The sequence below is a fragment of the Lactuca sativa genome, chromosome 1 (assembly GCF_002870075.4).
Source record: "Lactuca sativa cultivar Salinas chromosome 1, Lsat_Salinas_v11, whole genome shotgun sequence".
Classification (NCBI taxonomy): Eukaryota; Viridiplantae; Streptophyta; class Magnoliopsida; order Asterales; family Asteraceae; genus Lactuca; species Lactuca sativa.
Window position 1 is genome coordinate 54,273,615 of NC_056623.2, and position 21,264 is coordinate 54,294,878.

General features: G+C 33.3%; 1 protein-coding gene across 2 annotated transcripts; it reads right to left on the bottom strand.

The window, feature by feature from the left end:
* Positions 1-7,629: 7,629 nt before the first annotated feature.
* Positions 7,630-21,223, bottom strand: LOC111915367 (F-box protein At2g02240). 2 transcript variants are annotated; one of them, XM_023911028.2, is made up of 7 exons: positions 21,074-21,223; positions 20,249-20,398; positions 18,196-18,302; positions 8,775-9,141; positions 8,549-8,689; positions 8,338-8,453; positions 7,630-8,153 (listed from the first exon to the last, which is right to left on the bottom strand). In XM_023911028.2, exons 1-7 carry the CDS (start codon positions 21,221-21,223, stop codon positions 7,745-7,747), a joined length of 1,440 nt encoding a protein of 479 aa, XP_023766796.1. In that variant the 3' UTR covers positions 7,630-7,744. The 2 variants fall into 2 exon arrangements, with proteins under 2 accessions (XP_023766796.1, XP_042756719.1); XM_042900785.2 differs by lacking the exons at positions 7,630-8,153; positions 8,338-8,453; positions 8,549-8,689; positions 8,775-9,141; positions 21,074-21,223 and having other exon boundaries at positions 9,150-18,289; positions 20,249-20,302.
* Between the last annotated feature and the right edge of the window lie 41 nt (positions 21,224-21,264).

The window sequence follows — 21,264 nt, forward strand, 5'->3', positions numbered from 1 at the left end:
ATTTGATGAGTGTTATAAACCTGCTAAAGACATGTCACTCAATGTCACAATCTTGGAGTATGACTCTAAGACTTGATTTTGGAACGAATTATGACTCATCCTTTTTGATTTAATCATTTCAACAATTTCCGATTCCTCTTCTTAGCCATACTAGTGCACTAAGATGTCCTTAGAGGATTAATTGTGATATGGTTTCATAATCAACATGACGATCATAAAACATGATACTAAAGTACTCTCCCATCTTTTCAGATTGGTGAAACTTTTATCTTTCTGCCTATTTGATTCTTCTTATTCGTTCTGCCATTCATTAAAACTTTTCAGTGATTTAGAATTATATTCAATCTTGTAAACATAACCACATTTACTAGAATTTTAGTAAATCATGACGAATAATCTTATTGTTCTTTGTGGTGGACTTGACTAGTGCACAACAATGTGTACTAGTTCTCTTAGTCCTTCACTTGACTCTTGTCAAGGAATTAGTCTTAATTTTCCAAATATGAAGGTTCTCATTCATCATACAATATAAGTTGTATGATTCCAAGTTTCTGTCCAATTGAAACTCAGGCGACAAGAATCTTTCCTTATGGTGGCTCTTAGAAGGATCCTTCATCTTCTTTCCCTTTCCTTGCCTAACAACCAAAATAGGGGCAACAGCAGTAGGAGTGGATGCAACGGATTTTCCTTTTAGACTACTCTCAGTAGTCCTTATCAGTCCTTGAAGCTTGCTCAGAGTGACCTCCTCCTTGTTCATGTGGTAGGTCATACGAAACTGGTCGTAGCAAGGAGGTAAGGAGTGTAGAATAATATCTATGGCCAGCTCCTCATCGAAGTTAACATTTAACTTCAGTAAGTGGTCAACGTATCTCTGCATTTTCTGCAAGTGAGCCGTGATGGACTCTCCATCCTTGATTTTGGTACTGATCATTGCAACAATGATCTCATATCGTTCCTGCATGGCACTTTGATGGTACCTATCCATCAAATCTTAGTGCATTTCGTATGGATAGTAGTCCTCCTAGGAATTTTAGAGTTCAACAGACATTGTTGCGAGCATGATGCAATGAACCTTCGTGGCATCTCGCTCATGAGCCTCATAAGCAGTAATCTCCTCGGGAGTATCAGTGTTTACATTAACCTCTTTAAGCTCCTTGTCGAGAACATACTCTTTGTCCTTGTAACGGGTGACCATGCGAATGTTTCGGATCCAATCATTGAAGTTGGACCCATCGAATATCACCCTCCCACACAAGTTCATGAGTAAGAATGATCTGGAAGGGGTCGAGCTAGAAGCATTGTTGTTGTTGTTCGAAGCAGACATCTGAAAAAGAAAAGGAGCAAAGTTTAGATTATATAAGAGTCCCCAATTTAACAACCAAATGAAAAATTAGGGCTAAGGCCCAACACAATTATTTACAATTCAGAAGAGGGATGTCGTAATCTAATTGCAAATAATTTGAAGGTAAGTGAATGACGATTCACTAATTTCCACCATGAAAAACGAAAAAGACAATTAAGTTTTAAATAAGTTGAAATTCCTAGATTCTTTTGAGATTCATTGAGCTTTTCAATGGCATCTTTAAATCTCGATATTCCCTTCAAGTTTGTGAGTGGGATACCGAGGATCACAAACAAGGTGTGAATAACCATACAAGTGTACTTGGTACTCTTGATGTCATTTACCACCTAATCAATGTGCCGGTTAACCACACACGCTCCATTCATCTATGATAAACATCGAGTTACCCTTTGCCGCCTATGCTAGTGCCAAATTAGTATGTCGGTTAACCATACACGCTCCACTAACGACTTGGCAATGTGCAAAGTGTAATTTCATGGAATAACATCATTTTCACATTTTTCCTAAAGTAACTAAGATTGAGAATTTTATAAAACATTTAGTTACTTTATTAAATCATTATACTTACTAATGAGGAATTAGTTACCCTATCCTACCCGTTCGGCTAACGAACCTCCACCAATCAAGGAAACGGTGGGTGAGAGTGGACACCCATTGAACTGCCATTTTATAGGCATCAACCTTATACTTCCCTTATAGATCGACTTCGTGAATGAGGCCTACTAACGGTAAGACTAGCTACATCTATATATATATATATATATATATATATATATATATATATATATATATATATATATATATATACATACATATTAATCTTATAATACTATAGTAAAAGGGTTGAATTTTAAACTTGTAAAATTCTAGGGGTTGGAATTTAAATATTTCAAAATTAAAACTTTTAATTAAAATTTAAATCCCAAAACTTAAGGACAAGTTTTGAAAATTTTCAAAACATCTTTTAGATCGAATTTGAAAAAAATAATTAATTAATCATATTATTAATATTTATCACACAATTTGACCTAATCTATTTTCTTGACAAGATAATTCAAATCAAAATACAAATAATTAATCTTTATCATAAAAAACAAGTAATTATCTTATTTATGACAATTATCTTTGAATTGCATTAGGATAATCAATATCTTATCGAAAAAATCGGATTTTATCAGCCAGAAACGTTTTTGGTAATTATCCTAATTCAAATTCAGCCAAAATCCCGAAAAACCAGCCCCCAGACTGCCCGACTTTCCGAGTCACAGACTGGACTCATCGAGTTCATCAAGTGACTCGATGAGTTCATCTGTCAGAGGCTAGATTTTCGACTTTTGAGCTTTGAACAATTTAGCTATGCATCAAATACAAAAGGAAAACGACTTATGTCTCTGATACCACTGTTGGGTTATGAGCAATATATCAATCATATGGTATACATGCAAACCCTAATGCTTGGATCTAGTTTTTCTATGCGTACATGCAATAATTATCCAAGGCTTGAAAACCCTAATCTAGCATACAACAAAAATCGAAATCAACATAAGTAAGCTAGTAAGAATGTTACCTTTGATTGTTGCTTGAAGATCTTGAGCTTTTGAGAAACCTAGCACCTCAAAATGCGATGTCTCTAATGAATCACAAACACCAAAGCAAGTTGGATGATCTTGGAGAGAGGGGAAGGGCTCAAAGTCAGTTCGATGATCTCTAGAGTTCAAGTGGTAGCCGAAATTGTGAAGCCTAGGGTCCCTTTATATAGGTGAGCTGCTAGGGTTCAGTCAAAACCCTAATAAATTGCTTAGGCATTAAACAATCCATAGGATCCTTCCAGAAGGCCTCCTATGGATGATTTCTATGTGGTCTTTCCCATAGAATTCGTTCATCCCTTCTTTAGGGTTCCTCAGCCTATATTACAATTCTCACATAATTACAATATCAGTCCCATTAGTTTAATTAATCTCTTTTGACCACAAAATTAATTCTTAATTAATTCTTAACCAATATTAATTAACAAATATGATTTCTCATTTAATACATTATTCATATAATATATTAATAAACAATAATAACCTTTTTCTCCATTATTCATCCAAGTTGCTCTGGTAAAGGCAACCCAAAAGGACCATGCTACAACCGGGTCAAGTACATAGCAAATATAGTTATGGGCTTAGACACCTAATCCAACAAGTATACGTACTAATACTTTTACCTCTTACATCATATTTGATGCTTGATCTTTCCTTTAGACGATGCGGCATGGGTCAGGATTTGCTCGTTATGGCCTGACGTGGACCGCCATAACGGCATTGTAACGCGGGGGGGGGGGGGGGGGGGGGGGACACCCCCCTTCTCGTTGTGTTAAACGTCATGCTCGTTACCACCGAGCAAAACAGGAATTATACCGTTTGAATTTAAACTTAAACGCTCAATTTAATAAAAAAAAACTTTAAAATTAATTATTCTTTTCCTATATAAATACCTATTATCTATACAATTTTTTACACATAATTTCTCTCTTTCTCTCTATATAATTTCAATTATCTTCAAAAAAAATTATGGATCCTTTCGACTCATCCGATGATTCCGATGACGATATATTCTTCAGGATGATGTATCATTATTACACTAACGATCTGCTACAACCAAACCTAGACTCGCTACTAACAAGACGTGCGATGTTAAACATAAATCACGAGGAAGGACATGAACATCTATATCACGATTACTTTGTGGATAATTATGTATACGGGTTGAAGGACTTCAAAAGAAGATTTTTTTTAGTAGGAATGTGTTCCTACAGATCACCAATGCCTTGGAAAGTCGGTATCGTTTCTTTCATCTTAATACATATTTATTATACTTTTATACAAAATAAATACAAATGTACTATATTTTTTTAACTGTAGTTAATTTATGTTTTAGGTATGAATTTTTTTAATTGAGATATGATGTTAAAGGTAGACGAGGGTTTACAACGTTGCAGAAATGTGTTGCGGCCATTCTTTTAATGGTTATGGGGGAGTCACCCGACACCATGGACGACTATATGAGAATGACCGAAAGAAGTGCAAGGTAGAGTTTTTATACATTGTTAAGAGGTGTTATTGAAACATTTGGAGACGTATATTTGCGGAAACCTTCTTACATGATTTGCAAGAATTGTATGCGGCGCATGAAGAACACCATGGGTTTCCCAGAATGATTGGAAACATTGATTGCACACATTGGAAATGAAAAAACTGTCCAGTAGCATGGAAAGGGCAATACGCAAGTGGTCATCACGGATTACCTTCGTTAGTTTTAGAGGTTATTGCCTCTCTAGATTTATGGATTTGGCATGCATTTTTTGGGGTTGCGAGTTCCAACAACGACGTCAATGTTATTGATTAGTCGCCAATATTCGACGATCTTTTGAATGGAAAGGCCCCGGATACTCCTTTTACAATGAATGGAAACAAATACAAATATGAGTATTACCTTACTACATGAAATATATCCTCAGTATTCCACATTCTTGAAGACATTCTGACACCTGGTTGAAGAAAGAGCTAAATTTTTCAAGAGAAGACAAGAAGGAGCACATAAGGATGTGGAACGTGCTTTTGGAGTGCTAAAAGCGGAGTGGCACATAGTTGAACATGCGACACATCCATTAGACTTAGGTACTCTACGATATATCATGTATGCATGTATCATAATGCGTAACATGGTAGTAGAAGATAAATGATGAAATATTGCACATTATATCCCAACGGAGCCCAGACACGTTCAATTTCAACCAGGAACAGCCGAGTATTTGCATAGAGTCGTTGACATTCTGGACGCAAATAAACATAAACAACTTTCAGAGCACTTGACGGATTATATCTTCCACGTTAACGATAACGAATAACGTTGTTTAGGAAAAATAAAATATTTTTGTTTGTTGTAATGTTTTTTTTTCAGTTTGAATGTTATGTGTAATTTAAATGCTATGTTATTTTTTTAAACATTATGTTATATTTAAAATATATTTGTTTTAACTAAAAAAAATTTATGACATGGAAAAAAGTTTGTGTTACATCTTGTTATAACATAGTAACCATTTTCCCACTTGGTGTTAGAACTTCATTGTTTATGTGACATGTGAGGTGATACCAATTTGGTGTTATGATTAGTTGCCCACACCTAATGCTTTTAGATTTAGTATTATTTTGCATATTGACTTTAAGAGGAACTTCATTAGGAACCCAATTAAAGATGAGTATTTGGTTTCATTTCTTACTTAAAACGAATATAGACATGTATTGGACACTTTTAACAAAATCACTAAATTTATTGTTTTTTTAATTTGTGAGTGGCATAGAGATATGAGTTGGTGTTTTTAAACTGAATTATAAGACCGCGAGGTAAATGATAACGTTAGTCGGTTCGAGATTCATTACATAAAATAATTATTGATAAGTTGATGCATTAGATGGTTGAACCATTAAAGTCAACTAAATCCTATGTTTATCATATTTTTAAAATCTAGTATTTTATTTGTATGTTTACTTGCTTCATTTTACTTTTAAAATTAGTTCCCTTGGTTTAATCAATTCTAAATCGCTTTTTGCAAACAATTAACTAGTTCGTCTACCGTAAGGAAAGGATAATCTATGTTGCGATATATGGTCTTACGAATGTATTACTTGTATGACCTCTTATAATTGCGTGTACACTTTTTCGTCAGCAGATTTGAAGTTTGGTAAACTTCTAGGTGTTTGGTTTGGTGTGAACGATTTAATCGAATTGAAAGGTTGAAGTGGATATGAGTTGGTTGTCCAAAGTTATAGTTGCAAGATCCGTTAGGACTTTCATGGCCACGTTTTGCGTCGAAAACAACAGTTGACTTAGTATGTTTGTCAAGGTGGAGATTTTAGGTTAAAATGTGACAATAATACTCAAGTCCAAAAAGAACGTGTCAATAAGCAAAAATTTATAAAATTGGTCATATTCGGTTTGTGTAGGATTTTTATTGTAGTTAACTTTTTTTTGCCTCTGTAGTATTTTTACTAATAAGGATTCGATTATTGTGTTTTTTCTTGTTGATTCTTCTTACATTTCATCCTAATTATTTGTTATTACTTATGCTATTGCACAACACTGTCGTTGAGATGTTAAATATGAAATTCATCTCATGGTGGAGTTTGTTGCATGGTGTGAGCCAATTTCCCCATGCATTGGAAGTGTGGTACTTGGCTACCAAGTTAGCTAGGAATTAGGATATTTTTATTTTACTTATGAAGTTTAGAAGTTATTGGATTCTTTCTGATAAGACCTGCTATTCGAAACACATGGATTCTCCCAAAACAGAGTAAAACTCTATAATTCTTATTCCATAATCAAAAAGACATATCGAAACCCTATATATAAGTGTTACTAGATAATCCTATCCTAACGTAAAAGATACTAATAGATATCCTAATTTTAAATAAAGATAGCTACCATCTAATTTGAATAAATAATTAAATAATTACTAATCCTCCCTAATAAATAAAGAATTTTTTGCGACATGTCACATTCTTATTGATTTTGCCAAATGTCATTTTGTGGTTATTTTCAATTAAAGTTTTTCCATGTGGCATTTTATGGTTGTTTCATTTTTATTAAATTTTACATAATACTTAATTAAATTTATTAATTATAATAAATGCATTTCAATTACATTAATTGACTTTCCTTCTAATTTCAAAATTTCTAAATTAAAGCACATTAGTTTTCTTTGTTTATTTATCTCAATTATTTGTTTAAATTTAATAGAGAAAAAACACTTTAATTTTAATAATTCAATATTTTTTTAATTTTTCTTATAAATTCAAACTTCTCAAATGTTTTGAAATTTATATTTTGTTTTCTTTAATGAACCCATGTAATACATGGGTCTTACACCTAGTTAGTCAATAATGTTGACCTAATCGTCGAGTTGTATCACTTTCAAGATTTTTCTATAAGGCTCTCTCTCTCAACACCATCGAAATTTCCCTACCTTATAATACCTTTTCACAGTCAGTTTTATCAAGACAATAGTATAGTGCCTCGTGGTTTTCCCTGGTTATCACCCATATACCTGTGTTCTAGTTTGTGCTTTAGCGACTCTTATATTATCATATTTATAACAAGTAGGCTAATTGCATGAGAGTGAAGGAATCATTGCTTAATTTTAACAATTAAAATACAAATCCTCTATATACCTGCTTCACAAAATCTAACTGCAATAACAATCAACAGCTTGTATAACAGAGCAATGATTAACAATTCAATACTTACTTTGTTGACTGAATTAACAATAGCTAATTCAATTTAATAAAAAATTTATATATATACAATTGATTTAACAAACAACTTCATACATATACGCTCTTACAGTGGCCGAAATTCAAGGCCACATAAAATAAGGCCGGATAGAGTCCCTTCATAACTAATTAACTTCAAATTCACACGAAAACTATCATTTTTTATGAGTTCATGATTTAGGTTGAATTTCCAGACCTTAACTTCCATCCATCCATCTGGCCTTTGTTGTGGAGCTTGATTAGTATCATGTAAATTCCATGGTTTTGGGGATCTAAAATAAATAATTTCAACCTCTTTCTTGTTCCGGTGAAGTAGATTTCGTACTTTCACAGGGCAATGCAGCCCGCGACACTTTTCTGAAAGCTTGAACACAAGATAACACGCGTAGTCTGTATCTTGTGATAACATTTGACTTTTAATCTTGCAATTGATACGAAGCACTTGTTGTGGTAGAAGCTCAATCACCTCTAGAAATCTACATATATAATATGGTTGTGTACTTATGAGATGAAGCTTTTGTTGTGGTATTGTAAAATTCAATACACATGAATAGGATTTCTAGTTATGAAATCTGGTTTATTATAAGAAAATTTCAAATATATGGTAAGCATAGCTAAACACATTGTAATCATGGTTAGGATTTAGTTCAAAAAGCAAACCTGGATTGAATTGATGGTTTTGTTTTGAAAAGCTTCACATCAGAATAGTTGTAAACAGCAGCCTTTGCAGAAAGCATAAGATATTTCTTTCCGTTCACTTCGTTGAGCAAAAACAGCTATTCATCATACGTTCAGAGAGAATTTATCAAAACCCCACAAGGAATTATTCGTCCTACGGATAATTAAAATTAGTTAATAATTAAAGAATAACCTTTTCATCTCCATCCTCATTTTCAGATCTCTTAAATATTTCTTCAAGGTTAGTTGGCAATTGTTGCATGAGATTCATGTTTGAGTCTGATTTCAGGACTTGTTGCACTTCTTGTATTTCATCCGTTTCTTCATGTTTCACCTGTACAAGAATTTGTAACACACTGTTATAAACATACGTGTAACCTATATCAAGAAAGGGAATTAAAGAGTATTTTCAAACTTACATTATCAATGGCTCGAAACTCAATGCCTTCAACATATATGCCATGGCTTCCACAATAGTATCGCGAAAGGCTTTCTAGCAGAAACTCCAAGTCAATATTTTCCTTGTCATTTGAGAATCGACACAGTTCAATCATCATCCAATCATCTTCTCTCCATGTTGCGAAATATGCATGTAAGGTTTCGCTCCCTCTCCCCTTTTTGTACTTAAGGTTTACGTACATCTGCTTAGCTAGAGATTTTCTTGGACCACAAATTCTAAAGATGAGATGAATCCCATAATTGACGCCCGAAGATAATAATTGAGTTTTTATCTTCATTTTGATCTTTAGATTCGAAAAATCTAGCATCTCTGCTACCTTTTGAAACCTGTGCGTGTTAAAAATATCAAAGTCCAAATTAGGAATAGCCTCTATGCCGCGAATACACACTTCTACTTTTGGATTTTATGTTTCTTTTCAGTTTACTTTTCACCCAAAGTAAATTATTTAACAAGAGTTCAAATTCACATTTACTTTTATTGTATATATCAAGAAACATTAACCTTTAATTATGATTCTTTTTTTTCCATAAAATTTCTATATATCATAGATGAGTGAGTATTAATCATATTTAACTTGTTAAACCCACAGTAAATTATATGTATAAGGATTACTCTCAATAAAACCTCTCTGAGGTAATCGTGTATACATGATGTATATATAGTACAATGAATAACTAATACAAACTAAAATACAGGGGTAATCTTATCTAAGCTATTCATTTGAATATCACGTGATCATGTGATCTTATCGCTAATACCCCCCTCAAGTAAAGTGGTGGTGGAGCAACACGAAGCTTGGCACGAAACGCTTCTAATAGTGGACGTGGTAGACTCTTGGTGAAGATATCTGCAAGCTGTAAAGATGTAGGAACAAACCGAGTGTACAAGCGTCCAGATGCAACCAGTTCGCGTACAAAATGATAGTCAATGTCAATATGTTTTGCACGCTTGTGAGAGACGAGATTTTGGCTAAGAAATAAAGCACTATGATTGTCACACAATAAGGTAGGCCGATCAGGTGGAAGTGCATAAAGTTCACGCAGTAAATGAGTTATCCATACTATTTCAACTGTTGTGTTAGCCATTGCCCTATATTCTGACTCACAACTTGAACGAGAGACAGTGGGTTGCTTCTTAGCACTCCAGGAGACAAGGTTGCCACCAAGAAATATAGAATAGCCATAAGTAGAGCGTCGTGTGTCAATGCATCGTGCCCAATCTGCATCCGAGTAGCCCACCAATGAAGAAGTGGGAGGTGGTGTGAAGAGAATACCATAAGACATGGTTCTTTTAACATATCGTAGGATCCGTTTAACAGCTTGAAAGTGATCAGTTGTGGGAGAATGCAAGAATTGACTGACTTGATTGACTGCATAAGACAAGTCTGGACAAGTAATTGTAAGATACTGCAATGCGCCCACAAGAGAGCGGTAGAGGGTAGGATCCGAAAAGGGAGAACCAGTGGATACCAAATACTCAGAAGTGGATAAAGGAGTAGAGATTGGTTTAGAGTCGAGCATACCAGCACGATCCAGTATATCATGAGCATACTTGGTTTGGGTGAGAAACAAACCACCATCACCGGGAAGATATGAAACTTCAAGTCCCAAAAAATAATTCAAGCGACCTAAATCTTTGATGGCAAATTCATCATGGAGTTTAGAAATAAATCGTTGAATGAGAGATGATGAAGTTCCGGTAAGAATTATGTCATCCACGTAGACCAACAAATATAGAATGTGGGATTGTCGCTTAAAAACGAACAAAGAAGTATCTGCTCTACTACATACGAGGCCAAGAGTGATTAGAAAAGCACTCAGGCGTTGAAACTAGGCGCGAGGAGCCTGCTTTAACCCATATAACGCCTTTTTTAATCGACAAACATGATCTGGAAAACGAGGATCTTGGTAACCAGGTGGTTGCTCCATGAAAACCGTATCAGTAAGATGCCCATTGAGGAAAACATTATTAACATCTAACTGATGCAAGGGCTATCGATGCATAACAACTAAGGTTAAAACAATACAAACTGTGGTTGCCTTTACAACAGGACTAAAAGTATGAGTGTAATCAAGGCCTGGAATTTAGGTGAACCATTGAGCAACCAAACTTGCCTTGAGCCGCTGAATGGAACCATTAGAGTTGTATTTCGTGCGATAGATCCACTTAGAGCCAACTACATTAGTCTGTGGAGGTCGTGGAACAAGATCCCAAGTATTATTAGAACGAAGAGCGGACATTTCTTCTTCCATAACTAACTACCATTTGGGATTTTTGGCAGCGGATTTGAATCCTCGCGGTTCCTTGATTGTCAGTAAAGAATGCACCAATGGAGACGAGATTTGACTAGCCAGCAAATCCAAGATTCTTCTTGGTTTGGGTGCGCCTGTTTGGGAGCGAGTGACCATGGGGTGAGTGACTGGTGGCACATCCGGACATGGTGGTGATGAGGCAAGTGGCAACTCATGATCAGTGGGAGTCATAGGGGCAGCAAATGGCGCTCCATGGTCATCGTGTAAGCAGATGTGACATGGTGATGATGATGAAGGTGGTGGTGTGGTTGGCAGTGTAAAAGACGATGAGTGCAGCGGTGCAGATTCATCAAAGTCAGAAAAAACCATAACGGCCTCTTTTGATGTAGAAGGAGTACCAGTGAAAGGAAAGGAGGCTTCATCAAATACTGCATGCCTTGTAATGTAAACGCGATTTGTGGAAGGATCGAAGCAAATATATCCTTTGTATTGAGAACCATATCCAAGAAAAACACATGGAGCGCTGCGAGGTTCAAGTTTATTAGATGAATATTTGCGTAGATAAGGAAACACTCGACAACCAAAGGGATGGAATATGGCATAATTTGGGCGTATGTTAAATAGAAGTTAATATGGTGACTTGTGTTGAAGTAGTGGAGTAGGTAAACGATTAATGGTGTAAACAGTAGCACTAAATGCATCAACCCAAAAACGAGCAGGAACCCGAGCATTGAAAAGCATGGCGAGACCTGTTTCTGTAATGTGACAGTGCTTACGTTCAGCACGGGTATTTTGCTCCGGTGTGTAAGGGCAAGAGATCCTATGGTGAGTGCCATTTTGCATTAATAACGTGCGTACTCGTAAGTTTGTGAATTCGGTGCCACCATCAGATTGAAAATTCTTCATCTTGCAATTGAATTGGGTTTGAATGAAGGCTAGAAAAGCTTCAAACACATGAGAAAAAACTAATTTGGATTTCAAAGGATAAAACCAAGTGAAGCGTGAGAAGTCATCCACAAATATGCAATAGTATGAATAACCATCTGTTGCGGGAACCGGTGCAGTCCCCATAAGTCACAATGAACCAAATCAAGCACATTTAAAGACCGTTTGTCATTGAGAGTAAAAGGTAAACGCTTGCTTTTGGCAAGTTGACAAGATGAACAAATCGTAGGTTTAGGTAATAATGAAGTCAACGACAAACAACCATTCTTATTTAAAACAAAAAGAGTATCAAAAGAAACATGGCCTAATCTAGCATGCCATAGTTCTGGAGAGGCACGAAGTTGAGAAGAAGATGAAGCTGCAAAGAACACTTGATGACCATGTTTGAGTACATAAAGCCCGTTGTCACATCTACCCTTTGCTAGTATTTCCTTTGTTTTGCGATTCTGAATAGTAAAGAAAGGATTAGAGAATAACACATCAACTGGTGAGTCTTGGGTTAGTTTGCTTATTGATAATAGATTCTTGGTTAAATTGGGAACCACAAGAACATCAGATAACACAAGATTGGAAAGTAAAGTGGAAGTACCAATGTGAGAAATAGGAGAGACTTTACCATTTCCAAAAATCACTTGTTCATGACCGGTATAAGGAGAAGACGAGTCCAAGTGGGTGGTAGATGGCATCATGTGCGATGTAGCCCCTGAGTCAACATACCAATCAGGAGATCGGTTGGTGACGTGACATTGAGCATGGAAAGCTTGAGCAAGAGTTTCATCGGGGGTAGTATCTTTACGAGCAAAGGATGCAAGGTCAGGGCATGAGCTTGCATAGTGACCATTTGTACGACACAGTTGACAATGTGGTGGTCTTCTGCCACGTCCCCTACCACCAGAATTGGAGCCACGACCTCTGCCTCTATAGGTAGAGCCACCACGAGAGGATTGAGAAGATCGTTGTTGTTGAGTTGTAAAGGCAGCAATAGGTGGTGATTCTTGAAGTGAGGCCAAGAACAGTTCATGAGATTCAGCTTGAGAGACTAAATCAAGAAAGGTTGGAGCAGGCTTAATTGCTCTATAAGTGACAGAGAAGTGCTCAAAAGAGGAGCCAAGACCAATAAGAAACCAATGTGATTTGTCAAGTTCATCCACAGGGTGACCGATTGCTGATAATTGGTCACAAAATGATCGAAACTTAGAGCTGTATTCAGAAACAGAGGAGTTACCCTTTTTTAGGCACCGAAGAGAGTCTCTGAGGGTTTGCATACGTTCATGAGAGTCATGACGATAGGAACGCTCAAGTCTTTGCCATACTTCAGAGGTGGTGAGTCTAATAATTTCTGCCATGGCTGTTTCAGTTAAGGATGAATGAATAATAAGGAACGCACGCTGATCATCTTCAACCCATTTGGCATAGGCCGGATTAGGAACCAGAGGAGTAGCAGTAGTGGAAACGGTTGTCTTGGGAGGGACAGGAGGGGTGCCCAGGATGTGATAGGAGAGTTTTTGGTAGGCAAGAAGGGGGATAAGTTGATTTCGCTAGATCAGATAATTTGAGGGGGAAAGCTTCACAGTAATCATGTGAAGTATTGTGTTGAAAGAGAGAGTAGTATCGGAAGAGGAGCCGTCTGTCATGATTGGAGATGAAGAAAAAGAATCGGAACCCTAAGCTGATACCATATAGGGATTACTCTCAATAAAACCTCTCTGAGGTAATCGTGTATATATGATGTATATATAGTACAATGAATAGCTAATACAAACTAAAATACACGGATAATCTTATCTAAGCTATTCATTTGAATATCATGTGATCATGTGATCTTATCGCTAATAATATGTTTAATGAACACATATACTAGTTCTTTGTAAGAAGAAAATAAATGATTAGATTAAAACTTGAACTTCTAGTTGATAAGTTCAAGAAATTAAAAAACTAATGTATTGTTATCTTGTGATTAATGACATAGTTGAAGTTCATGACTGCTCAAAAAAGTGTATAGCTAAGACAACTTATAAAAGATTTAAACCAAGATTCGGAGTATGTCATCCCTCTCTTTTGTGATAATCTCTCTTCTATCAAACTTGTTGAGAACCTACCTTCCATGCTCGAACCAAACACATTGAAGTTCAATCTTTACATGCTTCATTATAACTTGTAGGTTATTTGATTTGTGAAATGGTAGTTAAGAAGCTTTTATGTGTCTCGGTTAAAAGGGCAAAATGAAAATATGGATAAGTTGGAGGATACTGAGAAGAAGTTAATTTCTTTGAATTAATCTCAGAACTTGAATATATTTTTGAAGTATTACAATTCACGACATAGTCATTATGCCAAGATGGAGTTTTGCGTGTTCTTCCACTACTTTTGAGATTTTTTGACCATGAGGGGCATTTTGGTCATTTTCTGCAACTGAAGAATCAGTATCACTTTCAAGGACTTCTGGTTGTTGAGGAATATTGAAATTCTCATCCTTATTGATAAAATAAATATTATCAAAGTTGTAATCCTCAAAAGGAATGAAATCTTGAGTATTCACTTCAAAGCTTTGAGTTTCATCATTAATTGCATGTGGAATAACATTTGTTTTCTCTTCTCAACTTTCTTGATTCCCTTTGAATGGAAATAATGATCATAAAAGATAACATCCATGGACATGATTATTTTCTTTTTTTGCAAATCATACAACTTGAAAGCTTTCTGACCATTCTGATATCCAAATCAACAACACATGGTATTTGTTCAAACTTTCTTTTATGAGGAGTTATATTGGTTGCAAAATATAGACAACCAAATACCTTGAGATTATCATAGGAAGGAATTTTTCCATGTAACTTTTGGAATGGTGTTTCCCAATTTAGAATAAATATAGGGAGTATGTTGATGATACAGGGAGCCATTAAAATGGTATGTCCCCATAAATGAATGAACAAAACATGTAACTTTGAGTGGAATAACAAAGATCTAGCAATTTGTAAAAGATGATGTTTTCTTTCAACTCTTCCATTTTGCTGAGGTGGATAGGAAACAATTCTTTGATGAACTATTCCTAAAGAGGAAAAAAGTTTATGACAATTGTGATTTGTGAATTCACTTCCATTGTCAGTTCTTAAGATTTTGACAGAAGTTTGGAACTGATTAGCTACATGAATGAAAAAAAGTAGATAAAGTCATAAAGACTTGGGTTTTATCATTCACGAGAAATGTCCATGTTGACCTTGAGAAATCATCAACAATGGTCACAAAATATGGCAACAATGAAGCTTTTGTAATGTTTTTGATCTATATGGTCCCAAAGATCCACATATATGAGTTTGAAAATTGAATCAGCACAAGAATCACTAATTGGAAAAGGTAATCTTTGGTGTTTTGCAAGATGACATGGAATACAAGCAATTTTTTCATCAACAGATTTATTTGGAACAAAGCTCAAATTAGTGTTATCCATAGCAATAGTGAGGTAATAGCGACAACCTACCTATATGCTATGTAGCGATAGCAATGAAATAATGAAGACTATTTCATTTTTAGTGAATGCCTATTAAAAAATTAATACTACTTTTATCTTCGCCTAATTAGCAATTATAACTAATAAATAAGCTACATGTAGATAATATAATAACAATTGAATGGTATGACTTATAACTGATTAACAATGAATCAATGACTTAATCAATTAATGAACAATATATGTATACATACTACATAGAAATTGAGACACACCATATTAGAATGACATAATAGTTTTTAATGACATTAATTATAGGAATCAAATATAAGGTTAACGTATTCTTTCTAATTATTCAACAATTAACCCAAAGGGGTTATATATACAATACGTGAAAGAGTTGCAAATAAAATAGGAGATAACTAATAGGAGACAACTAATAGAAGACATCTAATAGGAGACGCGTCTAATAGTAGACAACAAGTTCAAAACAGGGCGATTTTTTTATTATTATTTAAAAACTAAAATAGTAATGAAATAAACTAAATAAAATTTTGTAATAAAAAAACAAATTCAGCTATGCTGCAACTTTCCTAATCATGTATTCATGTAATCAACATTGACATAATTATAGCTAGTATTGAGAACAACTAACAAGCTCTAGTATATTCTTTTTTACATAATTAATTAACCAAAACAAGCTCTTCAATTAATCATAACTTTTTACTAACTTAATTAAACAAGCTCTTAATCAAATAAAAAAAGCAGCATTATGATCTGTGTAAATTCCAAGCAATATTCAATACTTCTCACAAGCTCGGAAGCGTAAAATATAAAATTTCAGTTTATATCAAAATTAAATCCCAACACAGAACCTATCTTATATTTGCTACTTATTACCAGTTCATTATAATAATTACGGACTTCAACAACTGATTAACTAGATTGATTTAATCCTAGATTAGGTGATCAAGATAAAAGGAATCAAAATCAAACATTCATTAAATGTAAAAGTGCAAAATCTAGATAGAATCACAAATCAAAAACCAAATCTAATGATTAATTACATAAAAAGTACTAATCTATCTGTAACTAATTATGGATATGATATTGTATCTCTTAGTTAGTCATTTTCTGTAATTTAAATTAGGTTAATTTTATATAAATATTTTGATTATGGATGTTGTTTTTGGAGCAACAAGAAGTGACAATTTCAAGGATATGATATTTTTTTTTGAACGGCCGGGTTAGTGGTTAGAAGTTAGAATAACGAAATTGTTCACGCGAGGTTAGAACTCGAGACCTCCAATCTAAGAGTCAAAATCATCTACCAAGTGGGCTAGTCCCACATTGGCTATTGTTAGTATTATTATGAGTAATTAGTTTTTAATTCCAATGTTAGGTGAATATATAGAACAACTAAATGAAAAGGAATAATTTTGTGTGGGTTTTGATAATATTCTACGGAAATATTTTCTAGTAAAACTTCTATTAACAAGCAACAAATGGTAGATTTCTTGATTATGTAATAGACCTTCAAATTAACAAGCAACAAATGGTTCTTGTGTTTGTTTTCACTTCACACAATCAAGAAAGTATTTTTTCCAACATGGTGGTGAATCTTTTTTGACTCTTCTTGGATTTGGTGACTTTTAAATTTTAATGCTAGTTAAGATTTATGGAAATTGTGACTTCAACTAAGAAATTGTGTTATGAGTTTCCCGAACCATTGTATTAACTAAGAGAATTCTAGGTAATCCTAAGCTTATTAAATTGTTATAGCCAAGTAGGATCCATCAAACCTATTGCACCACAAAATTATGATGGTTAGTCAACTGGTTGAAATTGCGATTTATCCCGGCTTTGGAACATTTTGTTTTATAGATTTTATATTTTGTTATTTTAGTTTCTTTTTATAAATTAGTTTTTATCGCACTTGATATTTTAAGACCCCCCCTCTTTCATTTGAAAATTTTCTTTTGTAGAAACTAAATGCATATATTTGATTCGAACCAATCCTTGTGGATTCGATCCCTGTTAGCGCTACTACATTTCATTTTTGTCGTATTTAGGTTTTTATTTGGTGGTCTCGATAGCCACCAGAGATCAATATAAGATATGTGAACAATGTCAATCAAGATCCAGACATGTTCACAAAGACATGGACATTGTGGAAGCCGATACTGAGAGGTAACATTAACATTACTAAGCAACACTTTTACCATGCATGTGTGTCGCATGCATGCTAGTTTGATTATTTTATGTTAGTTATTTTATGTGTATTTTTTATTTTCCTTTCTAGACTTAGTCAAACGTTAGTGGGTAGATATTCTCCTTTAAATGTGTGTTTGACTATTTGTGTAAGCCATTATATGGCATATGCTTCACTTTAATCAAGTGAGTATCACATACATGATGTTAGTTCAAAACAGATATTAATTATATTTGACATTTCAAAAAAAAAAGAAGATAATACTGTTAATTTAATAGACACTCATCGTAATTGAAATATAAAAGAAACTAAATAATAAAAAAGAGAGCCATTTGGGTGTTGCTAAAAAAACCCTCTGATTGGACATATGTGTGGTCGTCTTGGTGGATGTGTGGACCCACATACACATATGTCACATCCTTAGTGGTTGATTTAAGATTTTTGTATGTTTATGGATGGTCATAGTTCATACACACAAAGATGTAAGGCAAGGAATAGAGTGGAATAGAGAAAGAGAGTAGACCTTGAGTATGGAACATATCCCCACTTATATGACTGGCGTTGTTTGTATAAAAACTTCCATGCTGATATCATTTGATTTCTTTCTCCATTAGCACCTACTAAAAACCACTGTAATAATAATAAACACGAATCAAACCTAATTTCTATTATTTTCCCACACGGCCACACATGTATCGTATTGTGTGTGCGAGTGCATACGTGCGTAAGAGAAAGATTCATTTACATATATATGTGTTTATATATATATATATATATATATATATATATATATATATATATATATATATATATATATATATATATATATTTGTAGTTTTTAACCCGTGAGAACCACGATTATAAAATTAACTAAACTTTCATGTTAAAAAATCAAAATTATGAATCAATTATTTTAAATAAATTATTACTTAAGGTATATTTTGTTAGTTATATAAATTTATAATCATTGATTTGAATAAATACATGAAGTTATATCACCTTATAATTTGTATTAATTTTATTTTATTGTTTAATCTAGTGTTATTAATGTAATATAATTAGAGTGAAAAATTTTAAAATATGAAATTTAAAATTGAGAATCAATTATTAATTTAATATAATTAAAATGAGAAATTTAAATTTTAAATTTGAAATTGATAATTAATAGGCTGACGAGTGGAAAGATAAGTAACATATAATATTAATGAAGGGTTCTAATAGTATGACACCTGTCAATATGAGAATAAACATATTTATTTATTAGTGTGTGAGTGTGTGTGTGTGTGTGTATGTGTGTGTGTGTGTGTATATATATATATATATATATATATATATATATATATATATGTTCATGTGTTTCTTACATTTGTTTTGTACTAGAATTCACAAATAGGAATCAAGTAAAATTAAATAATTATTTAACTAAATAAAGATAGATATTAAATAATTTTCATAATTGTAAATATATTAAATGATATCCATAATTATAATTTTTCTTTTTATGGAAACTAATTAAATTCGTTAGTAATGTCAGCAATAACATTCTTTCGGAATGCATTCGCATCTCGGTTTCTATGTATGGGTTTGTGTTTTGTTTATGGGTCCACTCACTTAAAATACAACAAAGTTGCATGGAATTTGAAGAACGATAATGTATTCTACTTGAATACACTCACATTCTGTTAGAATATACTCTTATTCTTCTAAATAAACTTTCATTCTGCTAGAATTCATTCTCGTTTTCCATGTTCAAGACAACTTTGTTGTATTTTGAGTGAGTGGGTCATTAAACAAAATACGAACTCATACATGAAAACTTAGATGCGAATTCATTCTGAAAGAATATTATTGCTGATATTAGTGACGAATTTAATTATTTCCATAAAAATGAATTATAATTATGGATATCATTTACCAAAGAGCTTTTAGTCCAACAGTATCCGATGTTGTCCTCCCTCCTTGAGTCAAGGATTTAAGTCTCACTGTGGACATAAATGGAATAATTCAGGAGTATTTTGGTATATTTGTATTTGCCGTTCAAAAAAAATTATGGATATCATTTAATATACATATAATTATGGAAATATTTAATATATATCTTTATTTGATTAAATAATAATTTAATTTTTAGTAAATTCTTATTGGTGCATTCTAGCACACAATAGATGTGAAAAACATTTGAACCTATATATATATATATATATATATATATATATATATATATATATATATATATATATATGTGTGTGTGTGTGTGTGTGTGTGTACATAAATCAAGGTACTTTGTCAGAAAAAAATTCATTTAGACCAAAAGAATCAACAAATAACATGAATCAATGAATACTAAATTTTGTAAAGCAAAAATTCTAGCTAGTCATGGAAAATTGTGATTGATCATGTGCGGGTATTTAAGTTCTGAAGTCGAAGGGGTAATTTTTTAATATATTAAAAAATATCAAGGGGAAGTATGAAAACTAACAAATTAAAGAAGTCAATTGGTTTTCATAAACGTTTTACAAGAAAGGATGCAAGGAATACAAAAAACACAATGACTTGCATAAGCGAACGAGTTATACCTCTGTGCCTTTTTGAAGGATGATTCCTTTGGAGAGCAAGTTGTGGAGGTCTTTTTTCTTTTCAGTAGAGTAGATCTCCGAAAATTTTGACATTTTAAATATTTGTTCATAATCATTGGGCAATTTGCGCTCCCATATTTCGTAGTCCTCCTGTATATTAGTTAAACAAATCAGAAATTTATATATCAATTCACTCATCATTTATCTGGGTGAACATGGTACGACAACAATCCTTTTTTCCCCTAACTATATACCGTACCAGTTGTATTTGGTACAAAAACTTTGCTAACGGTACAACAATATTATACCAAGTATACTTGATACCAACTTCTCTGGCTAAAGTTTGGTTTGTAAAATTAGTAATGGTATATACCAACTTCTTTATATTTTTCTATTGTAAAAGTTAAAGACGAACAAGGGCATAAGATAACTTTTTCGTTTAGTAAAGAAATTAGTTAAGTAATTCTTTATATTTACCAAAGAATTTTGTGTTTTAATTTAGCATGACAATAACTATTGACTAATGAAGCTAAACGGTTTATACCATTTCTTAAAATTCTAAACACAAAAGACACTTGACAAATGAAATATATTGAAATATGTGAAATCCTTTATCATTTAGATATCTATTTGTTTTGTACTTTCAATAATACATAAAAATATCCAACCAAAAATGGTTCTTAAAAAATTTTGGACCTTATTCATTGACAATGAATTTTCATTCGTTATTATCAGAAAAGAACTATTGTTTATACTTATTAAAGAAGGTACATTTTGTTTGTTTAGTTATGTCTTGATACATTCTTACGAGTGTATGAAACTTACTTGGAATTCCAACGACTTTTTGAGTTGTAGTAGCACATCGCGTGATGTTGGTCGTTTTTTATTATCATCATGTAAGCATTGGTAGGCAATTATTTGAAATGTAGCCAATGATTTTGGGGCAATTTGTTCTTTTATACCTTCGAACACCATCTCATCAAGTTTTCCTTCATTGAAGTTGTTTTTAACCAATA